The sequence below is a fragment of the Typha latifolia genome, chromosome 4 (genome assembly GCF_019914945.1).
Source record: "Typha latifolia isolate L0001 chromosome 4, TyphaL0001v2, whole genome shotgun sequence".
NCBI classification, from domain to species: domain Eukaryota; kingdom Viridiplantae; phylum Streptophyta; class Magnoliopsida; order Poales; family Typhaceae; genus Typha; species Typha latifolia.
In genome coordinates, this window is record NC_133089.1 from 5,153,662 (window position 1) to 5,174,318 (window position 20,657).

Sequence of the window (20,657 nt, forward strand, 5' to 3'; positions counted from 1 at the left end):
TCCAGGGTACAAGTAGAATGTATATTTAATTCTTAAATCACCGTGAGTTGTCTTCTTCGATGCACAACTCACCGATTGAAGAAATATTTATTAAAAATAACTACTTTTCTCCTCCTCGTCCTGTCCAGCTTTCTCCTCCTCCTCCTTCGGCAAGCTACTACGTCCTTCATTTAGGCTCGGACTCAAGCAGGCTCAACTCAATTTGAGTCGAGTCGAGCCTAAACAAAATAGCAACGCTCAAAATTAATTTTGAGCCAAGCTTGAGCTAATACACATTCAAAGGTATTTTCATCATTTAGTATAAAACATCACCTATTCCTAATACAATTTTATTATTTTATTATATTTTAATATCAATTTTATGTCACATCAAATATAATTATTACTAATTATATTAATATTAGACAAAACATTAGAATAGTCATGCCTATTATACTTTTATTTCACTGGTGAACACAATCTTAGGTTTTACCGAATTTTAGCCAAATATACTAAGTTGTATAATCAAGAAATTAAGTCGTGTACATCGCTGAATTATTACTCCGAATTAAACACTGCTGAGATATCGCTCTAATCTATCGCGCTGTCGAATTAATTTTCAAGCTACGAACCGTCAAACCATTAATGAAGCTGGGCTAAGCCACCAAATTACTAAGCAATTTTTTTTTACAATAATTATTTGAGATTACAGTCCTGCATACAATCTCCTTAATAGTGAGTGAGGACAACTTTATCAAAGTTAGTTAGTTGCTCACGCCTTCATTTTACTTTTGCGCCACAACATAAAGTTAGTTAGTTGTTCACTTGCAGAATTAGGGTAGAATAGACATAATTATTCTAATTTTTAATACCAAAAGAAGAGAACCGCGATAGAGACCTCGGGTCCGGGGAGGCGAGATCGGATCAAAGGCTAAGGATGAGCATGTTGTAGAAGTCGAGAGTAAGGGTGAGCAAGTGACGGAGGTCGAACACGAGCTTTTTGTAGTCGGCGGAGGAGGAGCCAATGATCTCATCACAGGAGAACGTTGATGACCCCACACTGTGCATGGGGCTAACTTTGAAGATGGGAGAGAAAGAGAAGATAGCAACTGACACGAGGCATGTTGTCATCTCAAATGATAAAATTATAATCTTGAGTTATTAATAAATAGTTAAAAAGTTGTATGCAATAAAATAAAAAAAAATATTAAAATAGTATACCTGAATAAAAAGACATTCTAAAATAAATCTATTCCTATTTCAGAAGTGATCATTAGCTTACCTAATTTTGATGGAGACTTATCACTTATCTCGACTGGAGCATTTCTTAATTCTCCCTATTCCTGACATGCATCGACATCATTACAGCTCATTTCGTGCATGTTTTCCATATTTCAAACCAACAAAATTGCGGTACTGTGGGGACCGAAATAATTGAAAACTGATCAATAGAATATTTAGGGAAGTTAAAATTTCATAATCTCCTAATTAGATCCGGCGGTGTTGCTGAAATTCAAACTCAAAAGTATTTATACATAAGCTCTTTTAATCATTTGAGTATAATCATACCGGCAAAAATCTAATCATGAAAATTTAAGTCGTGTAATGTAGCTGAATTATTACTCCGAATTAAGCACCGCTGAGGTATCATTCAAAGCTGTCATGTTACTTTTTAAGTTAGCGCACCATCGAGTCACTTATCAACTAAGCCATGCCACGAAACTAGCACATTTTTTTATAATAATTATTTGAGATTAAAATCGTACACGCAATCTCGTTGATAGCAGGTGAGGACAACTTTATCAAAGTTAGTTGCTCACGCCTTCATTAAGTTCATTTTACTCGTGTGCGAGAACACAACAACTTACTGTTTCTGGATAAGACTTATCACATACCCGCAGATCTAGAGTTCATTACAGCTCATTTCGTGCATGTTTTCCATATTTCAAACCGAGACAAAATTGCGGTACTGTGGGGACCGAAATAATTGAAAACTGATCAATAGAATATTTAGGGAAGTTAAAATTTCATAATTTCCTAATTAGATCCGGCGGTGTTGCTGAAATTCAAACTCAAAAGTATTTATACATAAGCTCTTTTAATCATTTGAGTATAATCATACCGGCAAAAATCTAATCATGAAAATTTAATAATGCTCTAATTAGATCAGTGCCGCTAAAATTTAAACTTTGAACCATCTCACTGTAGTCTCATCAGAGAAAATCTTATCACTAGTTATTTATCAACCTTATAAATATGTGCAGGAGGGCACAAGGCTTTCCAGAGTATTTCTCCAAGAAATTGTTTCATTTGTTAATAGAGAGCAACATCTGAAGATCATTTTGAAAGATGGAGAGTACTCCAGTGGCCATTTATCCTGGAAAAGTTGGTCGCAAGTCTGCAGGCTTTCATCCCACACTTTGGGGTGACTTTTTTGCAACTTACAAGCCAACCTCTCTTTCTCAACAGGCATGCACGCATGTATAAATTAAATTAAACTTCCTTTTTGCATCTCTTTGTGAGCCAACTGCTAATTAAAAGGCCGGAGATTGCTCCGCAGGCACGCACGCATGCATAAATTAAATTAAACTTCCTTTCTGACATCTCTTTGTAACTCAACTGCTAATTAAAAGGCCGAAGATTGCCTGATCGCCTTAATTTGAAATAAATTGTTTTCATGTTACAGAAGTCGGATTCATGGATAAGGCAAAGGATTGAAGAACTGAAGGAAGAAGTAAGGGGAAAACTAGTATCTGCTACTGATTTGGTTGAAAAGCTTCTTTTGATTGATGCGATCCAACATCTCGGCATAGCTTATCACTTTGAAAAGGAGATTGACGAGGCATTAAGCCATGCCTATGATGCCAAATTCGAAAGCTCCGAGCTCGATGCTGTTTCTCTTCGGTTTAGGTTGCTCAGACAACAAGGATATCGTGTCCCTGCTGGTAATTCTCTTTCTCTCTCTCCATATATATATATATATATATATATATATATATATATATATATATATATACCTTAACTTTACAGTTTACTTTAGTATATTATATATATACACCTTAACTTTACAGTTTACTTTAGCCTTGTATTATGACGAGCAGCAACAAATTCGTATTTCCTTTTGAATTTAGTTTACTTAGTCAGACTTCTTGTTAATATAAAGCAAGTTATGGAGAAACATAAGTGATTTTGCAGATGAATTTAGCAAGTTCAAAGACGGCAACGGCAGTTTCAAAGCAACCTTAGCTGATGATCCGAGGGGCTCATTGAGCCTATATAACGCAGCTTACCTTGGCATTCATGGAGAGGACATACTCGAGGAGGCCATTTTGTTCACTAAGAACCATCTGAAATCTATGCAGAAAAGTTTGGAGCATCCTCTAGAGGCGCAAGTGTCACGCTTTCTTGAAACGCCGTTGATTAGGAGGATGAAGAGGCTAGAGGCAAGACGTTACATTTCCGAATACGAAGCGGAGGATGCATGTAACAACTCAGTCCTAGAGCTTGCAAAGCTGGATTTCAATCTGGTACAGTCTATTCATTGTGAGGAGTTGAAGATTATAACTCTGTAAGTTGCTCAACTTCTCTCAGTAGTATGACCAATAAATTACACTAAAGCAATACGGCTGTGTTCCTGATATTTTGTCGCAGTAGGACTGCGTAATGCCAACTTGAATACTATCTGATATGCTATATATTGCATCCTATTCCTCTCTACGAAATTGGTATAAGTTTCATCTAATATTGTAATTCAAATTGCAGATGGTGGAAGGAATCAGATCTTCTAAAGTTAGGATACGCTCGGGATCGCATAGTGGAGTTGTATTTTTGGATCGTAGGAGTACTTTTTGAGCCCCACTATTCTCGCTCTCGTTTGATGACTACGAAAGTGATTGGCCTCCTATCTATCCTGGATGATACTTACGACGTCTATGCAACTTTGGAGGAGTGTCGACAGCTTACTGATGCCATACAGAGGTCTATATTAATCTTAATTGACTGCACGCGACTCCTCGTCATTCAAGTGATGTTATTGTTATATTTAACTACTAATTAGTTAATTGAGACAATATATGAGCATGAGTGATATAAATATGCAGTCATCATATAGAACTACGTACTGATCGTCTTTATCAATTCCACCTTCAGGAGCTATTATCTGGAGAAAAATTATGCTCTATTTACAAGCTAAAGTCAAATAATTTTCCAAGTCAATTATGTGAATGACTCCCAAAGTAAAGAGAAAGAACTTCTCAAGCTATATATGCTTCACAATTACGTACAAATATTCATTCTTTTCCTCATCTGAAAATGAATGATTAATATATTTATAGTACATGATTCCGCTAAAAAGTGGTAACTATGTACAGGTGGGATTCAGAGGCTGCTGAGCAGCTACCTGAGTATTTGAAGCATTACTTTCTCAAACTTGTCAACACCTACAAAGAATTTGAGGATGAACTAGCACCCGAGGAGAAATATCGTGTTTCTTACCTGATAGAAGAAGTATACTATAGCTATCCTTCTTACCTTACCTTAAAATTTTGGGATCGTAGATCATCTTAATACGTACACTTATGGTTCTTAATTACCTTGTACATCCTGAAGAATTAATGCACTAGAACTACATATATTTTGCTTGTTGCAGTTAAAGAAATTAGCAAAATGTTATCTCCAAGAAGTTGAATGGTATGCTATTGACTTTGTCCCAAACTTTGAAGAGCATTTAAACGTTTCACTGGTTACCTCATGCTATCGAATGCTGGCTTGTGCTTCTTTTGTCGGGATGGACGACGTAGCAACAAAGGAGGTGTTCGAGTGGGTTGCTACATTTCCTGATATTGTGAAAGCTTCGAGTATGATTTCTCGATGCTTGGATGATGTCGTCTCAGCTGAGGTATTTACTCTTTTACATTTTGAGTTAGCTCTATAATTCTCAATTCTTATCCGCGTGACCTCCGATAACATTTTAAAAAAGGAATGTGAATAAGGAATGCAATCATTATACTTTAATTTGAATATTGCAAACAAAAGTCAAAAATAAAGTAAAGCGCGGATATATATAGAGAATATAGATCATAAGGATAAGTAAACACAAAATTAATCATGCATGCTAGCTCTTAGATAACCTATTCATGTCATCCTTAGATTCTCGGTATTAATTGCTAAAGACTACTACGAACAAATTTATGAATTTTTGCAGCTTGAACGTAAGAGAGGACATTTTGTGACCTCAATGGACAGCTATATGAAGGAATATAACTCAACAGTGGAGGTAGCAATGAAGAAGCTCCAAACTTTGGTGGAAGACGCATGGAAGACTACAAATCAAGCATTCCTCAAGCCAACAGCAGTTCCTATGCCAATCCTTGAACGACCAGCCAATTTTAGCCGGATGATGGAAGCCATGTACAAGTACGTTGATGCATACACGAATTCTACTGAGCTCAAAGACATCATTGCTTTGTTGTTCCTCCAACGCATCCCTACTTGAGTTCCTTAAATTAATGGAATCCATCACAAGTACTATTTACTACTCCAACTAAAGAAATTTATTTATATATCAAGGTGTGTGGCACTGTGGCTACATGAGAGTGAGTCATATTAATTGCAAAAGTTATGTACTATATACCGTCGCATATGATCCATTTAATGAATATGTGTCCATATCTAGTCTATGAATAAATGTTATTTCAACTATGTCATCTGCTTTGATCGATTTTTGTTTTTTTTTTTCGACAGAGGTTTGTAGATAGGACTCTGACGAGCTACTTGTTAACTGATTTGATGGCTCTGTGTAAGAGCGTACAATAATATATTACTTAAACTTTTGGAAAGCAAACAATGTAATGCGTAATATATTTTCTCTTATTAATACATATGAGTTATAATTATTAATACGATAAGTATGCTGTATAAATATATTATTTTAAAAATTATATATATATATATATATATTATTTTTAGATTGTAAATGTGCATATTTGCTAGTAAGTAGATTTACTATCTTTTGGTAAAATATTTAAGATTAGTAGATGACTTTAAGTTCTTAAAAAAACCGGCAAAGATATGTTAAATTTAAATTTCTATTTTCTTTATGTAGATTGAATTACGTATGAGTATTATTATTAGTAGGTGTGTGAATATTTTGAGGTTTATTGTGGTCGGAGGTGTTTTAGATTTTTTTTTCTTTTTATTTAAATTATTTATAAAAATTTTAGCTCTTAATTTGGCTACAGTGCGAAAATATTAATCGGCATGTTATATAAGAATCACGTAGGCGTCAGCCCCCACGCAAGAGACACATTTATTTGATTACAAAGTGTCCATATATATTTCTTTCTATTAAAGGCTGTTATACAAGTCAGTGTAACAACAGTACTGACATAACTTACTCTCAATGGACCGGCCCACCTTTGATCTAAATTGTAACCTTGATTCTCAATGATATTTAACCTTTCAGAATATCACAGGAAATTAATGTAGCAACCCACTCGAACGCCTCCTTTGTTGCTACATGCATCGCCCATCCCGACAAAAGAAGTGCAGGCCAGCATTCGATAGCATTGTGGCAACCAGTGAAAACGTTTAAATGCTCTTCAAAGGTGGGGGGCAAAATAATTGGAGGCATACCTTTCAACTTCTTGGAAATAACATCTTGCTAATTTCTTTAACTACAAGAAGCAAAACATATATAGTATGACTTTATAAATTATGTATCAATGTGTGTGTGTCTACGTTAGCACGTGAGACTATGAGAGGCATATATCATGCATGGTTTGATGTATATGTGTCCCTAGCCATGAATACATTAATGTTATTTCAATTCGTCATCAACGTTGCCCAAGCTTAGCTCGTTAACTTCTTGTTAATTTCTTGGCTAAGTGCGGAGACCCCCAAGACAAAGCCTTAGGATTTGGGGATGTCCATGCACCTTGTCCTCATTTGCACCGCTTCATTGTATAAATCCTAGTTCTAGACTGCTCGGAAAATGGCGGGACGGACGTCGAATCGAAGGATCAATCAAAGAGAGGCGGCTGGTGCATCGTGATACGAGGACGATGGCCACCGGAGCCGAGGGACGACTTCTCCGGTGCGTCTTCGACGGATGCATCACCGCCTCGAACCTGGAGATCGAGCGGCGGCCGTACCATCGCAATTGCAGGTGTGCCTTGCACGGCTCTCGCGGTTGCTCCACGGTCACTTCCTGCAATAAGAGCATCGCTTACCCGGTTCGTCGCTCGTGTAGCGGGATTAGACTACGGTCATTGGAAAATTCTAACTTCTCTTCTCCTCCTTCGGTCTCGCCTTGGAAAGCGTTATCGTGTGATCGGCGGGAGATTAGCGGGATCGGAGGATTATTTCCGATGGAGGAAGAAGTACTGCTTTAGGCTTCAAATGCTTCTGTTGCTCGGACGAGAGTTTGAAGCTTAAACATGGATGTCTCGTTTACCAATAATGATCTTTTCTTACCTATATTCTTGGAGTACTGAGCATATAGAAATTGATGAGGAAATCCTCTTCTAATGCAACAAATGAACAAGTTTGAATACAAGAAGAAATTAAAGGAACAGGGGAAAAAAAGAGAGAAAATATATGAGCAAGTCATCAACGCAAATACAATACAATATCACACTCTGATCAATTTCCACTTGCACATATAATTTTCCCATCTAATTTATATTTAACCCCTCCTTCCCCCTGTTTCTTAGAAACTAATGCCCACAAGCTATCCCCTCCTGAGAGAAAAGGATCGAAGAGACCAAAAAAAGCATTCCCTTCTTCCACATCCTCCAATTAAAATCTCACACTGCCTGCCTTCATTACATTAGACTGTGTAGTGCTGCTGTATGGTGTCGATGTCAAGCCCCTTGAGCTGGACGACGGACTCGACGTGCCCCTTGAGTGTGTGCAGCTCCCTAAGCCTACAAGAGAAGATTTATCAAATTGCAGTTTCAGTTAGGTGAATGAATCCTAACCAGACTGAATGCGGGCAAAGCTCGGTCCAAGGCCCCTTAGCTGGACCTCGAACCCATACTTTGGCCCGAAGGCCCTCCGAGTCTGGCTCGGGCTAAGGCATGGCCCGGTCCACGAGCAGTCTTAACTATTGGCTTGAAAACGAGAATCAATTCAAGACCGTGTGCTTGTTTTGGCACCTGGCAACCTCGGCACGCCTCTTCGCCTGCTCCGCAATCTCCGACAGCTCCCTGTAGCTGCTCTCGTTGTGGAGGCCGGAGTTGTCTGCGGTCTGAAGGCCATGGAGAGTTCTCTGTGCCGCCGCCCATTGCGCCTCTCGCTCTCCCTTCCCGTAGTCCTTCTTCGAGGTGAAGGCCGTCTGCATATCAATTCAGCAACTCGCGGCCATTATTTATTAACCTAATAGTCCGTATCGATCATTTTCACTTTAGCTCGGTGGATAATTACATACCTTGTTCTGAAGAAGGTTGTCCCAGGCCTTGCCACTTAAAGCGTAACGAATGATGAACTTTAGGATGTCGAGAGGGAAGTATGTGATGATGGTGTAGAGCCAAATTACTCCGGCCCATCCCCACCCGATGCCGGTGATCCTAGCGAAGTCCCACGATGCGTACACGGCGATGAGGGTGGCCACCTACAATGCAACGTAGTAAGAATAAATGATTAGTACAGTTTCCGTTTCCAAGAGCTAATTGAGAATGGAGAGAAAGAATCACAGTCTACCAGCTGTGCCGCAATGAAGGCGCCGACGAGCAAGAGACCGGGGCGTTCGACGAAGGACCAGCTCCTGGACCGGGTGACAAAGATGAGCGCCTGACTGATGATGCTCACTTGGAGGTAGAGAGCTGCCGTCAGCTCATTCTTGTTTTCCCTAATTGATCTCACCCCAAATGTTTCCTACGTTGATAAGAGAGTTCATTTATAATTAACTAATCATCGATCGTAGTTGAGTTAATGACTAAGATTTTCTAAGTGTCAGAAAGAAAATTATGAAGTAGCTAGCTAGAAGGTGAGATAGTAGTTAGGCGATACTTAATTATTTCATATTTTGAATAAATGACATAGCAGAAAAGAAAATTGTGTTAACTTATCCAAAGCATTACTCTGTAAATAATATAATAGGGACACCTGAAGAGGCATTAGAGTATCATTGATGATTAAGAGTGTAGGAAAGATGATTAATATTATATTTGTAATCTTACTCCTACCATGTACGAAATTTTAGTCATCGGCAACATTAAAGACCTTCTAAAGAGTGTTGCTATTTACCTGGAAAAAGTCGGTGTCATGGGCAATGTAGAAGAAGACGACGGTCATGACCGCCATGTACGTCCCGAGCACCACTCCGGTAGCGAAGATCTCCCGCAGCTTCCACGAGTCGGGCACCGGCGAGGGCTTGACCCGGTCCTTGGAGATGGTCATGATGGTGCCGTCGTTGAGGATGGCGATGATGAGGACCATGAACGGCGCGAAGTCGAAGCGCCAGATGAGGGCGATGAGCAGGAAGCCGAGCACGATACGGATGGTGATGGAAACGGCGTAGATGGTGTAGTTCTTCATGCGCTGGAAGATGGCGCGGCTCGTCAGCACGGCGCTGACGATGACGCTTAGCCCGGGCTCCGTCAGCACGATGTCCGATGCGCTGCGGGCGGCGTCGGTCGCATCCGCCACCGCTATGCCAATGTCCGCCTTCTTCAGGGCCGGCGCATCGTTCACGCCGTCCCCGGTCATGCCGCAGATGTGCTTCTTCTCTTGCAGCCTCTTCACAATCTCATACTTATGCTCTTATATGAATTTTCCCATCAAAATTTTAAATGTGTAAGCAATTTTATATCATATATATATATATATAGTAGGAAAATGGGGAGTGATATTAACAGAGAAACCGACTATGAGTAAAATAACTACTATGCTCATATTTCATCTTTTTAGACTCCTCCAGATGCGACAAAGTAGATGCTGGAGCAATTTATGTCATCATAAAAGAGTTGCTTTATCAATAGCATTTCTTGCTCCATAAATATCATTTTCTAAAGAGCGATGTTTTATATACTCCTACTTGTACGTAGTCTTACCCTCGTTTGTCAAGACTGATGATATATTGAAGGCAAGACAAATGACATATTTTGACTAACCTTCCTAAACAGGTGACCTACGGAAACATGTAAACCTAGACACGCTTAATAATTGAAGCATATATAAGCAAGCATATGAGGGTTCGGTACCAGGGAAGACTCCAGCGAAGCCGTCGGCCTTCTCGATGAGCTCGTCAATGAGAAGACCGCCCTCAACGTCGGAGCTTTTATCGCCCAATAGGGTGGATGAGGGATACATGTTGGTTCCCATGCCGAGCCTACGGCCGGTCTCCTTGCCGATGGCGAGTTGGTCTCCGGTGATCATCTTGACGTTGACGCCGAGGTTGAGCGCGCGGCGGATGGTCTCAGCGCTGTCGTGCCTCGGTGGGTCGAAGAGCGGAAGGAGGCCCATGAACTGCCACGGACCACCGGCACTCTCCTTGGTAGCCTCAGGCACCTCCTGCATCGCAACGCAAAGGGACCGGAGGCCGCGCTCCGCGAACTTGTCGATAATTGCGTGGACTTTCTTGCTCACATCCTCTCTTAGGTTGCAGAGGTCGATGATCTGATCAACATGTGGCATATATATGATGTTTGTAGATGATAGATATTCATGGAAGTGGCTTTGTTTGAGATTTGTATATATAACATCTAGTGTACCTGCTCTGGGGCACCCTTGCTAGCCCTGTGCCACTTGCCATTGGAGTCGATGTAGGTGATTGCGGTTCGCTTGTCTACTGGATTGAAGGGAAGAAAGTGAACCTCTTGGATTCCCGCCCGTGCCTGCAAAAATAATAGAGATCAATACATCACTATTGAGATTGGACATAAATCAGTTCAGATGATTTTTTTTTTTTTGAGGTATTTTTTGTACGATCTAAACAGAAGAAAAAAAAAGGATCATGCAAGTCTAATCTTTCTACGAAACTCGAAAAGGTAGGAATCTTTTGTAAAATATGAAAACTTAAATTTGGATCTGTCGAAAGCTAAAAGTAAAGAAAAAAAATGTTATGGATTACCTCCTTAGGATCTGCCAACATTCCAACTATGGAAGCGTCAATTGCGTCCTGGTTCTCGACCCTGGAAGCCCTAGCTGCGTAGAGCATCACAGTGTCCTTGTCCATGTCCTTCACAAACACCTGAAAAACTACCATTAATGCATTTAAAGCCTACGTATGCATGCATAACGTGCATGCATGGTGATAAATTTATCACCTCAATCAAGTTCTTGTCGACGGTGAGCTTGTTCAACGTCAGCGTGCCGGTCTTGTCACTGCACAACACATCCATTCCGGCCATCTCCTCGATTGCCGTCATCCTCTTTGTGATTGCCCCCTGCTCGGACAGTCGGTGCGATCCAATCGCCATCGTGACCGACAGAACGGTCGGCATCGCGATCGGTATCCCTCCGATAAGCAGCACGAGGAGGTTGTCGATGCCATCACGGTACCGGCGGTGCTGGATCGGGTACATGACCACGATCTCGACGAGCATGCCGGCCGCGATCGAGCAGATACAGAAGTTTCCGATGGCGGTGAGCACCTTCTGGAAGTGGCCGACGTTGTTGGTGCTGTCAACGAGGTGGGCGGCCTTGCCGAAGAAAGTGTGGACTCCGGTGGCAATGACGATGGCCTCAATCTCTCCCTGCTTGCACGTGGAGCCCGAGAAGACCTCGGCACCGGGGTTCTTGGTCACTGGGAGGGACTCACCCGTGAGGGCCGACTGGTCGATCTTGAGGGGGTCGCCCTCCAGGAGACGGGCGTCGGCCGGGATGATGTCGCCGAGCTTGATACTGATGATGTCACCGGGGACGAGGATGGCCGCCTCCTGTTCCGACCACTTCCCGTCTCTCAGGACCTATAGATCACCATTCCATCCAATTCAAATTAGATTTCAAAATAAATATTAGGCTAAGATTGATCAAGGCAAGAAACTAATGGGTCGACGTTAACTCACCAATTATGAAATTAGTCGTTCTTTTATAGTTAGTGAAATGCTCATATAATACCCAATATTTTAGTGCTTTTGTGATTAACACCCGGATTTTAAACTATTTCACAATTTGTGATTTGGCCACTTCTTTTTTGCCCATTATCTTAAACTAATCCATCTCTAACAAAACCGTATCTACATAGGCAGATCGATGGTTGTGATATTACCTTGGTCTTGGGGGCAAGGCCAGCCATGAGGGCAGCGGCGGCATTGCCAGCGTTGTTCTCCTCGATGAAGCTAATGGTGGAGTTGATGAGGAGGAGCACGACGATGCCAACAAAGTCTTGCCAATCTGGAGGCTTACCCTAATATTATCAACGTGCATGATATGGATCATTGTTAGCCATATGCATGCATGCAAAACTTTTACGTGACCTCAAAAATAAAAAAATAAAAATAAAGTTACCCCTCCATTGGCGAGAACGATGGCCATGATGGCGGCGATTTCCATTACCCATGAGAGCGGGTTCCACATGAATCCCAAGAACTTAAGGAACTTACTTTCCTGTAACAAGTAAAATAATTCAAGAAGTTATTACTCTGCCAAGATATATAAATTGTTAGGGTTAGTAATAGCTAAATCCATCACCTTCTTCTCCTCGAGCTTGTTGGGCCCGAAGATACTGAGGCGTTGCTCGCCCTCGGCGGTCGTGAGCCCCTCCTTGGTGCATTTTAGCTGCTCAAACACTTCCTCCACAGGAATTTTCTCCTAAAAAAGTTTACAAACAATTACATGTATTTCTCTCTCTTTTTCTTTAACCCAATATCACAAAGAAGAAGAGAGATTAAGATTTGGTATAGGGAAGGCGATAACACTAACGAGATCTACGGTCTCATTCTTGATTTCTTCCAAGGAGAGGAAAGCCATTGGAGAGAGGAAGAGAGCTCCAGATAAAGAAGACCTTTTTTTCCTATCCTTTCTCCCAAGCTCTCCTTGTGGCTGCCTCTCTCTCTCACGCCTCAGAAGGGAGAGGGGAGGCAATTGAGGAAAACAGATAGATAGCAGAACAAAAGAAGTAGGCCCAAGAGCCCCCTTCCTTTTATCTTGGAGGTGGGACCAAGTTTGAGGCCCAACGACAGAACAGAGCGCGGTTATGAGGGAACGGATGGAATTGGAGGGGTCGGGGGACCGGTTCCTACGGCTGGTGGCGCAGCTGGCGCTGAGCTGCTGTTCTTATGGACCATGTTTGCTCAAAAAAGTTTCTGAAATTTTTACTTTTTATTTTTATTGATGACTAAATTTTTCTGTGTACAAAAAAAATATATATAACTAATTAATATGCACGAGTAATTATATATATAAATATTCTGAGTCAACTAGCTAATTATAGACAACACAACGTGCTATTCCTTTTTTTTTTTAAAAATCAAACATTTGTAGGCAAGTAATTTGTCAAGTTACAATTTTACAATGCTGATTTAAAAGAGTTAGATTAATCAGGTCGTAAGCAGCAGTATTATAAGAAACTCAGGATAACAATGGCATTTCACTTAACACATTGGAGAATAAAAGAGTGATTATATCAATCAATTGCAGCATTATACCCATCACATCATCACTAGTTTAACGATGTTCATTTTATTCGGCTATTTAACTATTCTTTTTTTTTTTTAATTATTAGCATATCTATCTACTTATTTATTCTTCATATATAAATAATCGCCAGTTTACTTGCAATAAATATAAATGTTTTTTGTTTTGTCTTTTGCTTTGTTGCTTAGATAGGAGTTCCAATTGCGATTAGTATGCAGGTTGCCCTGGTTTTGCTAATCGCAAATTGCGTGTTGTGCAACCCTCAGATCTTGTCGAGTAAAAAAATTTAATTTATTATTTTACTTGTGGACGCTCATAAGAGCAATTCATTTAATTTTTTTCTTAAATAATTGTATTAATAAAACACTTAAAATCATAAATATAGGCTCCTACCTGCACTATAATAATGATCATGAACAATTCATTTTTAAGTATGTTATTAAAATGATGGGATCGAGTATTAAACTATTCGGAGGAAGAAGTGAATAGTGGATATTAGGGGGGTATTATTCTACGCACTAACCATTGCTTTTAGTCATCTAATCGACTAAACCTAGAACACGTGGCAAATACACTAGTTTACCTCCGAAATAGAGATCGGCTCATTAACTGGATGGTAATACGAATCGAATCGAATCGAATCGAAAGATTGGGCGATCGATTTGTTGACCCAGCCCAACAAGGGAAGGGTGGTCGCCTCTTTCTTCCATTTGCCGACAATTCTGAATCTTACCCTCCTCTCCATCTTCTCTCTCTCCCTCCTAATCGGATCTCTAGATCTCCCAGCAAATACGAATGGAGGCGTCCTCATGGGACGCACTTCGCAAACAGGTATTCGAATTAGTCCCTTTCTTGCTTCTTCTTTCGATCCAGACGTAGAGAGTTCCCTCCATTTGGTCGCAGATTTGGCAATCGGGAGGCTGGTCTGTCCTAAAATTTGGTCAAAGAGTTGAAATTCGAGATCGGAATTGAGCTCTTCGTGTAGGAAAGATTTAGGGTTACATTCATAAAATCGATTGCATCAATTGGGGAAAGATTCAGTTAATTGTATTCATACTTCATTGGAAGCTCAATCAGATTTCTGATCACTATATGTTCTTGTATATGTTGTTTGCCTTGTAAAGGACGGAACAGAAAAAAATCATAGTGGTAGTATGAATAAAAGTTTGGTAGGAATCTATTTTACAGCTTTGATTGAGGTTTTGGAGTTTTGGCTTCAGCAATCTCGATTATTTTATCGACTCAGGATTTGTAGGAATTTGTTAGATAACTTTAGAAGAATTAGAGAAAAGTTTATAAATTTTAAAACTTATAAAACATAAATTTCACAAAATTGGTTCCAAAGTCCAAATGCAGTTTTTCACATTGCTTTTATTTGAAGTACCATTGATCATCGAATTGTCATCCCTATATATATATATATATATAGAGAGAGAGAGAGAGAGAGAGAGAGAGAGAGAGAGAGAGAGAGAGAGAGAGAGAAACAAAATAATAAGGGCATCTTTATTTAAACTTTTGATTTTTGAATGTAACATGTATAACATCTGTTGATCTAGGTAGTCTAATATGCAACATAAACCTTATTATCAGTGTTCAAAAGGCCGCCATGGCATGCTGGTGATTATGGAGTGAAAGGATGATAACTGAATTTGAAAGCAAGCTCTCATGACAGATTTAAACTGAAAATTCAAGAAATATTGCAGTGTTTCTATGGTAATAATTTGCTACGATAAGATGAAAAAGGCAAGCTGTACCTCAAATCTGGATCATGTTATGCCAATTGTAACTTCTAACAAAGCTATTTATGGTAAGAGAAGATATAGGACTATCCTACGACTAAAATAGTGCTGGATTTCTATGATTTATAGCTAATGGTATGAAGTAAGCTCTTTTTTTTACTAATTAGTAAAATAGGTATTGATGAGTTTCAGTCATTCTGCACTTGGATGCATATAATACTTTAGAGTGTCACAATGATGTTGCCATGATATGATAGCCTCTTGAAGTTTTCTGCTAGCCAGTTGGTTCATTTTGTTTGAGATTTTCTTGTACCGATGAATAGCCAAGGGAAGGGCTCTTTTGCACTAACTTAATTTTTTCCTATGTTGGCAATGTCAAATGAAAATAGGGATGGACAAAAAGGAGGTATCATCCCTAGTTGAGTTATGGACGATACAAGCAATCCATTTTGTATTTCCATGTTTGGAATCCTTTATGACTTACCTCATGATCGCCCAAAAGTATTGAGCTCTCATATTGCTTTTCATTTGGGCAACATCCATTTCCTTAGGCAACATCTACATATTTGTGATAATTCTTCACATCTATTTTGTGACACATATTTTCATATTTCAGACTGTTGCTTTACCTGCATCTTTATAAGTCTGTGCTTATAAAGAATTATGAGAAATTGCACTTTAACTCTTTGTGGTGTGACCTAATTGCATGAAACTCCCATTTACTTTCAAGTTTCAACTTGAGCACGTAAGTTCTTCATGGCTTGGACTAAAATACAACTGTTAGTTTGCCACTAATGGGAAGGTAAAATGAAAATTTGCTCCTACGTATTAAGTCACGGTGAACAATATTTTCCGTTTGGCAAGATAAGTTTGTTACTTATTGGTATGTTAAATATAATGAAAAAATAACGATTATACTTTGGTCTAAACTACAGGGGAGCTCAGTGCTTAAGTTGAAAGTACACGAGAGTTTCTAGAGTTACACTTAAGTTGGATTGCTTTTTTACTTGATATTATTTTTAATGCAAAATTTTAAGAATAGTAGTATTTGACTATTTACATATCAAAGTTTCTCTCTCCTTATCATTTGCTAGCTCATCTATATTTGCCATATCATTATATTCCTCACCTCCCTCTCTTCCATTCCCCTTCTCTTCCCTTCCCTTTCTCTGCTCCATCCAATCCAAATCATCTCTTATCTTCCACCCCAACCACATCTTCTCCCACTCCCACCCCCACCCCCACCTCTACCCCACTCACCTTTTCATCTCATCTTCTCTCCCCCCTTCTCCTCCAAAGTCACACTTAGGTATATCTCCTCTCTCTAATCGCATGTTGACCATTGTCACCGTAGGGGTAACAACGACGCAAGAGAGGTAGGTATGGTTTTGGAGTAGGGAAAGGAGAAGAGGAAGAGAATTGGATGAGGTTGAGAGAAGGGTTGATTTTGATTGGATGAGCGAGAGGGAAGAAAAGAGAGGCGGGGAAAATGACGTGATGAAAATGAATGAGGTGGCAAAAGACAAGGAGAGAGAAAACCTAGATTTGTAAATAGTTTGAAAGTGCTACTAGTTTTAAAATTTTATATTAATACGATATTAAATCGTAAAAAGACTACTTAAGTTGTGTAGTACGTGCTTGTAAAGAATTATCATTTCACAATCACCGAGTAATTTCTGGTTGCTTGTAGTCCCTTGGTGAAAAGCAAAAACATTACCGTGGGATTGCTGTATTATCATATTATTTTTCTCCTTTTCTTGCTAAATTTAGGATATATTATTTCCTTGTAGGCAAGGAAACTTGAAGCTCAGATAGATGACCAGATTAATACATATCGTAGATTGGTTTCAACAAAACCAGATGGTTCAGAGAATGATCTTGAATCTGGTATAGAGAGACTATTAAAGCAGCTTCAGCAAGTAAACTCACAGATGCAAACATGGGTATCTTCAGGAGGGGCAGAAGTTCTTTCTCATACTTTGACTCGTCATAAAGAGATTTTGCAAGACCTTACTCAGGTATGTTTACCTCTTACCCTAATTAGTTGGAACACTACGATAAGCCTTGAGTAATTATTTACAATGGGAGTTGGTGTAGAATATGCATCTATCACAGGTAACAAATATTTAATCTTTGGACCTTAATTTAAGAAACTGCAAGGCTTGAGTGGGAGTGGATCTGTATCAATGCCAAACTATAAATAGATCAGTGTTAAGTACCTTGTTTCGACATCATTTAACTGCAGGAATTTTATCGTTTGAGAGCAAGCCTTAGAGCTAAGCAGGAACATGCCTCCCTGCTTCTTGACTTCAGGGAATTTGACAGGGCAAATTTGGACCTGGAAGAAGGCGGTGCTTCAGCTGATCTTCTTCTCCTTAAAGAACAAGCAACAATCAGCAGAAACTCAGGACAGGTGTCATCTTCTTTCTCTATCAGCAATTTAGCAGAGGTTTCTAATGTTGGTTTTCATATTAAAGATGCACCTGTTTCACTTACTGCTTAACATTTCTTTGTGCATTGGGCACACATTCTAATTGGTGTGAAAGAAGCTAAAGCTACTATTTGCTTGGTTTTAACTTACATTTCATCTACATTTGCAGTTATAGTTCTTATGTAGTGTACCAGCTTTTGATTTTGACTTACTTATCATCTACATTTATATTTACATTTAACTTACATCAGCGTTTACTGTAAGAATAGAGTATTTGATCTTTTGCATCAATGATGAGTGCTCCAAATTTTGAGTCCACATTTTGTTACCTGAATTGTTACTATTTGAAAAGGGTTAATCTGTTGTCTGATTCTTGTGTGATTTTCCCTGAATACTGAATGCCATAAACGTCAGATTTTTATTTGGCAATAAGTAACAAAGACAGCTTCTCCATTTATGTTTGGAGACTGCTATGCACTCACATACTTGGCATGCATTATGCAAAGGGAACATTCTTTCTTAATTACTTCCAATGGTGATAAACTTGGGATAAACATTTAGGCACGCCTTATGCAAAGAGAACATTCTTGCTTAATTATTTCCAACGGTGATTAACTTGGGATAAACAATCAGGCATGCTTACGTAAAGAGAAAATTTTGCTTAATTACTTCCAGTGGTGATTAATTTGAGATAAACAATCAGGCGTTGGTTATGGATCATTGGTTTAGGAGGAAGGGAACGAAATGTTTCTAGTATTTGTGGAATGGAGGTCGGTCAAAGTTGAAATCTATTTAAAACCTATAATTAAGTTTGACACAGTACTGCAAGATGGTTTGGCAACACAGGACTTTTAACAGTCACTTGGCAAGTTTATTACTAGGAAGGGCTACTTTTTCAGGGGAAATCACTAGTGTTATTCAAAATATTTCCTTTTTCCCCCTTAATGTGCTTCTAGAATAGTAGGCAAAAGCCCCCTTTCCATAGCTTTTTTTTTTTTTGTTCTTTTCTGTTATCACTGTTCTAATATGGTTTGACAATTTTTCCTAGCTCTGTGAGAGTCATGGCATCTATATCTGGTCGAACCTGGTGTCTAACTAGTTAAAGTTCTTCAAAGGGCAAACTTCTAAATGAACTTAGGGTTTAGGGTATCTTCCTTCCATTCTCTTATGACTTGTTGGCCTCTGCCACTATAGCCACTCCTGAAGATGGGTCTCATTGCACAGTATGTCATGAAATTACTGCCTGGGTATAGGCTTAATAAATTCTTCTGTTTGTTCACTTATATTTCATGTTATTTGAATATTAAGCATGCGACTATCCTTGTTTTTCGAAATTACAACTAGAATTTGAGTGCCTATGTCTGACTTCTTCACTCTAATGAGTTAAGTAAATTCCATGGGTTCTGACTCTTCTTTGGACATCCTTTCTTTCGCTGCTACATTTCCAATAGATCAGAAAGAAGCCATCTGTTTTCTCTGCCTTTGTATGGATCTACAAGAATATCTGGAGCCATGGTGTTGCTCCAAGAATGATGTTCTGCAATTGTGGTGCAAGTCTATTTTGTAGCATGTTTAAATCTATGCGCTAATCATCCCTATGATGGTATTGCAGATGGATTCGGTGATATCCCAAGCCCAAGCTACTCTAGGGACACTTGTTCTTCAGCGCTCAACATTTGGTGGCATCAACACAAAGATAAGCAATGTTAGCAGCCGACTTCCGACGGTATGTACAGTTTGGTTTCCTTGATCCAGTTAGCCAATTTTCCTCACTGTCATCATCTATAACTGTTCGGTATAACTGTGCAGGTAAATCATATTCTGTCAGCAATTAGGCGGAAGAAATCAATGGATACAATCATTCTTTCTCTGGTGGCATCTGTTTGTACATTTCTTATTTTTATTTACTGGTTGTCGAAGTAAGGAATAACTTTACCTTTTACAGAGAATTTATCTGTAATTATGAACTATTTTGATGTTATTTGGGTAATTACATTTTCATCATATATAATGGTCATAACTGGTGTGCTTTTGGAATCACAGGTTCTACCTCTGACATCTCTTCCAGCCATTCATGCGATCATAGTTTCTATTTTACAACTGTTGTGCAATATTTTTCTGGTTTCTTCTCTGAATTCTTGTTTGAAAAAGAGAGGAAGAGGGAGGGCAAACGGCAGGTAGAACAAAAAAGAATGGAGAGAGGAAATGCAGTGTTGGTTGGATAGTATAGCATATACTCAAGGGCTATTTGCGTTTTAGTAATATTAAGATTGAATTCTTGAATGCTTTTATTTTTTATACTAAATAAACATGTTTTTATAATGAAATATGTATACTTTACATAAAAGATGTATATGACTATGCATCATGATCTATTTTGCTATTTTAACAATTAAAGAGTTTTATGCAAATGACCATATATTCAATTGTGAAATACTCTAAATTAAACCCTAAGAGGATAGTTACACCTGAGCATGGATAGCTTAACCCGAATTGCACGACCTGTTTTTCACATCTAGGCATGACCATGGGTGACCCATCCAGTACCCACTCATTTTTAGCAGGCGAGGTCAAGGAGTTTTATTGCACTGGACCTGCTTGGATTTAAATTATGAGACCCCGTCTATAAATCGGTTGAGTTTGAGCTTGATTACAACTCTAATGATCTAACACAACATAATCAATATTTCAGGTTGAGCTTGTGGGACATGGGTCGAGCTACAACTCTACAAATACATAGGACAGGCTTAGGTTTAGATTAAAATAAATATTTCAGGTTGAGTTGGACTTTAACCGAGCTTAGAGATGCCCTCTAACCGAGCTTAACTTGGCCCAAAGAATGCTCAGGAGTCTCCCTCATCCATTGGGGGTGTCAAAATAAACAGGTTGAAGCTCGGGAACAGCTTGGCTTGAGTCGAGCCTAGAAAATT

At 39.2% G+C, this 20,657-nt stretch overlaps 3 protein-coding genes across 5 annotated transcripts; 2 read left to right on the forward strand and 1 right to left on the reverse strand.

Moving 5' to 3' along the window:
- The first annotated feature begins 2,251 nt into the window (after positions 1 to 2,251).
- Positions 2,252 to 5,679, forward strand: LOC140785613 (alpha-humulene synthase-like). Of its 2 annotated transcripts, none has more exons than XM_073133538.1 (7): positions 2,252 to 2,460; positions 2,666 to 2,924; positions 3,175 to 3,547; positions 3,742 to 3,957; positions 4,350 to 4,485; positions 4,628 to 4,876; positions 5,183 to 5,679. In XM_073133538.1, exons 1-7 carry the CDS (start codon positions 2,329 to 2,331, stop codon positions 5,471 to 5,473), a joined length of 1,656 nt encoding a protein of 551 aa, XP_072989639.1. In that variant the 5' UTR covers positions 2,252 to 2,328; the 3' UTR covers positions 5,474 to 5,679. The 2 variants fall into 2 exon arrangements, with proteins under 2 accessions (XP_072989639.1, XP_072989640.1); XM_073133539.1 differs by having other exon boundaries at positions 2,253 to 2,448.
- Positions 5,680 to 7,477: 1,798 nt separating this feature from the next.
- Positions 7,478 to 13,010, reverse strand: LOC140786660 (plasma membrane ATPase-like). The gene is made up of 13 exons (XM_073135261.1): positions 12,844 to 13,010; positions 12,613 to 12,732; positions 12,430 to 12,528; positions 12,191 to 12,328; positions 11,247 to 11,888; positions 11,051 to 11,170; positions 10,692 to 10,814; positions 10,182 to 10,596; positions 9,226 to 9,740; positions 8,680 to 8,853; positions 8,408 to 8,590; positions 8,136 to 8,314; positions 7,478 to 7,904 (listed from the first exon to the last, which is right to left on the reverse strand). Exons 1-13 carry the CDS (start codon positions 12,889 to 12,891, stop codon positions 7,808 to 7,810), a joined length of 2,853 nt encoding a protein of 950 aa, XP_072991362.1. The 5' UTR covers positions 12,892 to 13,010; the 3' UTR covers positions 7,478 to 7,807.
- A 1,158-nt stretch (positions 13,011 to 14,168) lies between these two features.
- Positions 14,169 to 20,054, forward strand: LOC140787334 (Golgi SNAP receptor complex member 1-1). 2 transcript variants are annotated; one of them, XM_073136204.1, is made up of 6 exons: positions 14,186 to 14,388; positions 17,087 to 17,314; positions 17,542 to 17,709; positions 19,340 to 19,453; positions 19,537 to 19,646; positions 19,771 to 20,054. In XM_073136204.1, the coding sequence occupies exons 1-6, from the start codon at positions 14,353 to 14,355 to the stop codon at positions 19,781 to 19,783; spliced, it is 669 nt and encodes a 222-aa protein (XP_072992305.1). In that variant the 5' UTR covers positions 14,186 to 14,352; the 3' UTR covers positions 19,784 to 20,054. The 2 variants fall into 2 exon arrangements, with proteins under 2 accessions (XP_072992306.1, XP_072992305.1); XM_073136205.1 differs by lacking the exon at positions 19,771 to 20,054 and having other exon boundaries at positions 14,169 to 14,388; positions 19,537 to 19,764.
- The last annotated feature ends 603 nt before the right edge of the window (positions 20,055 to 20,657 follow it).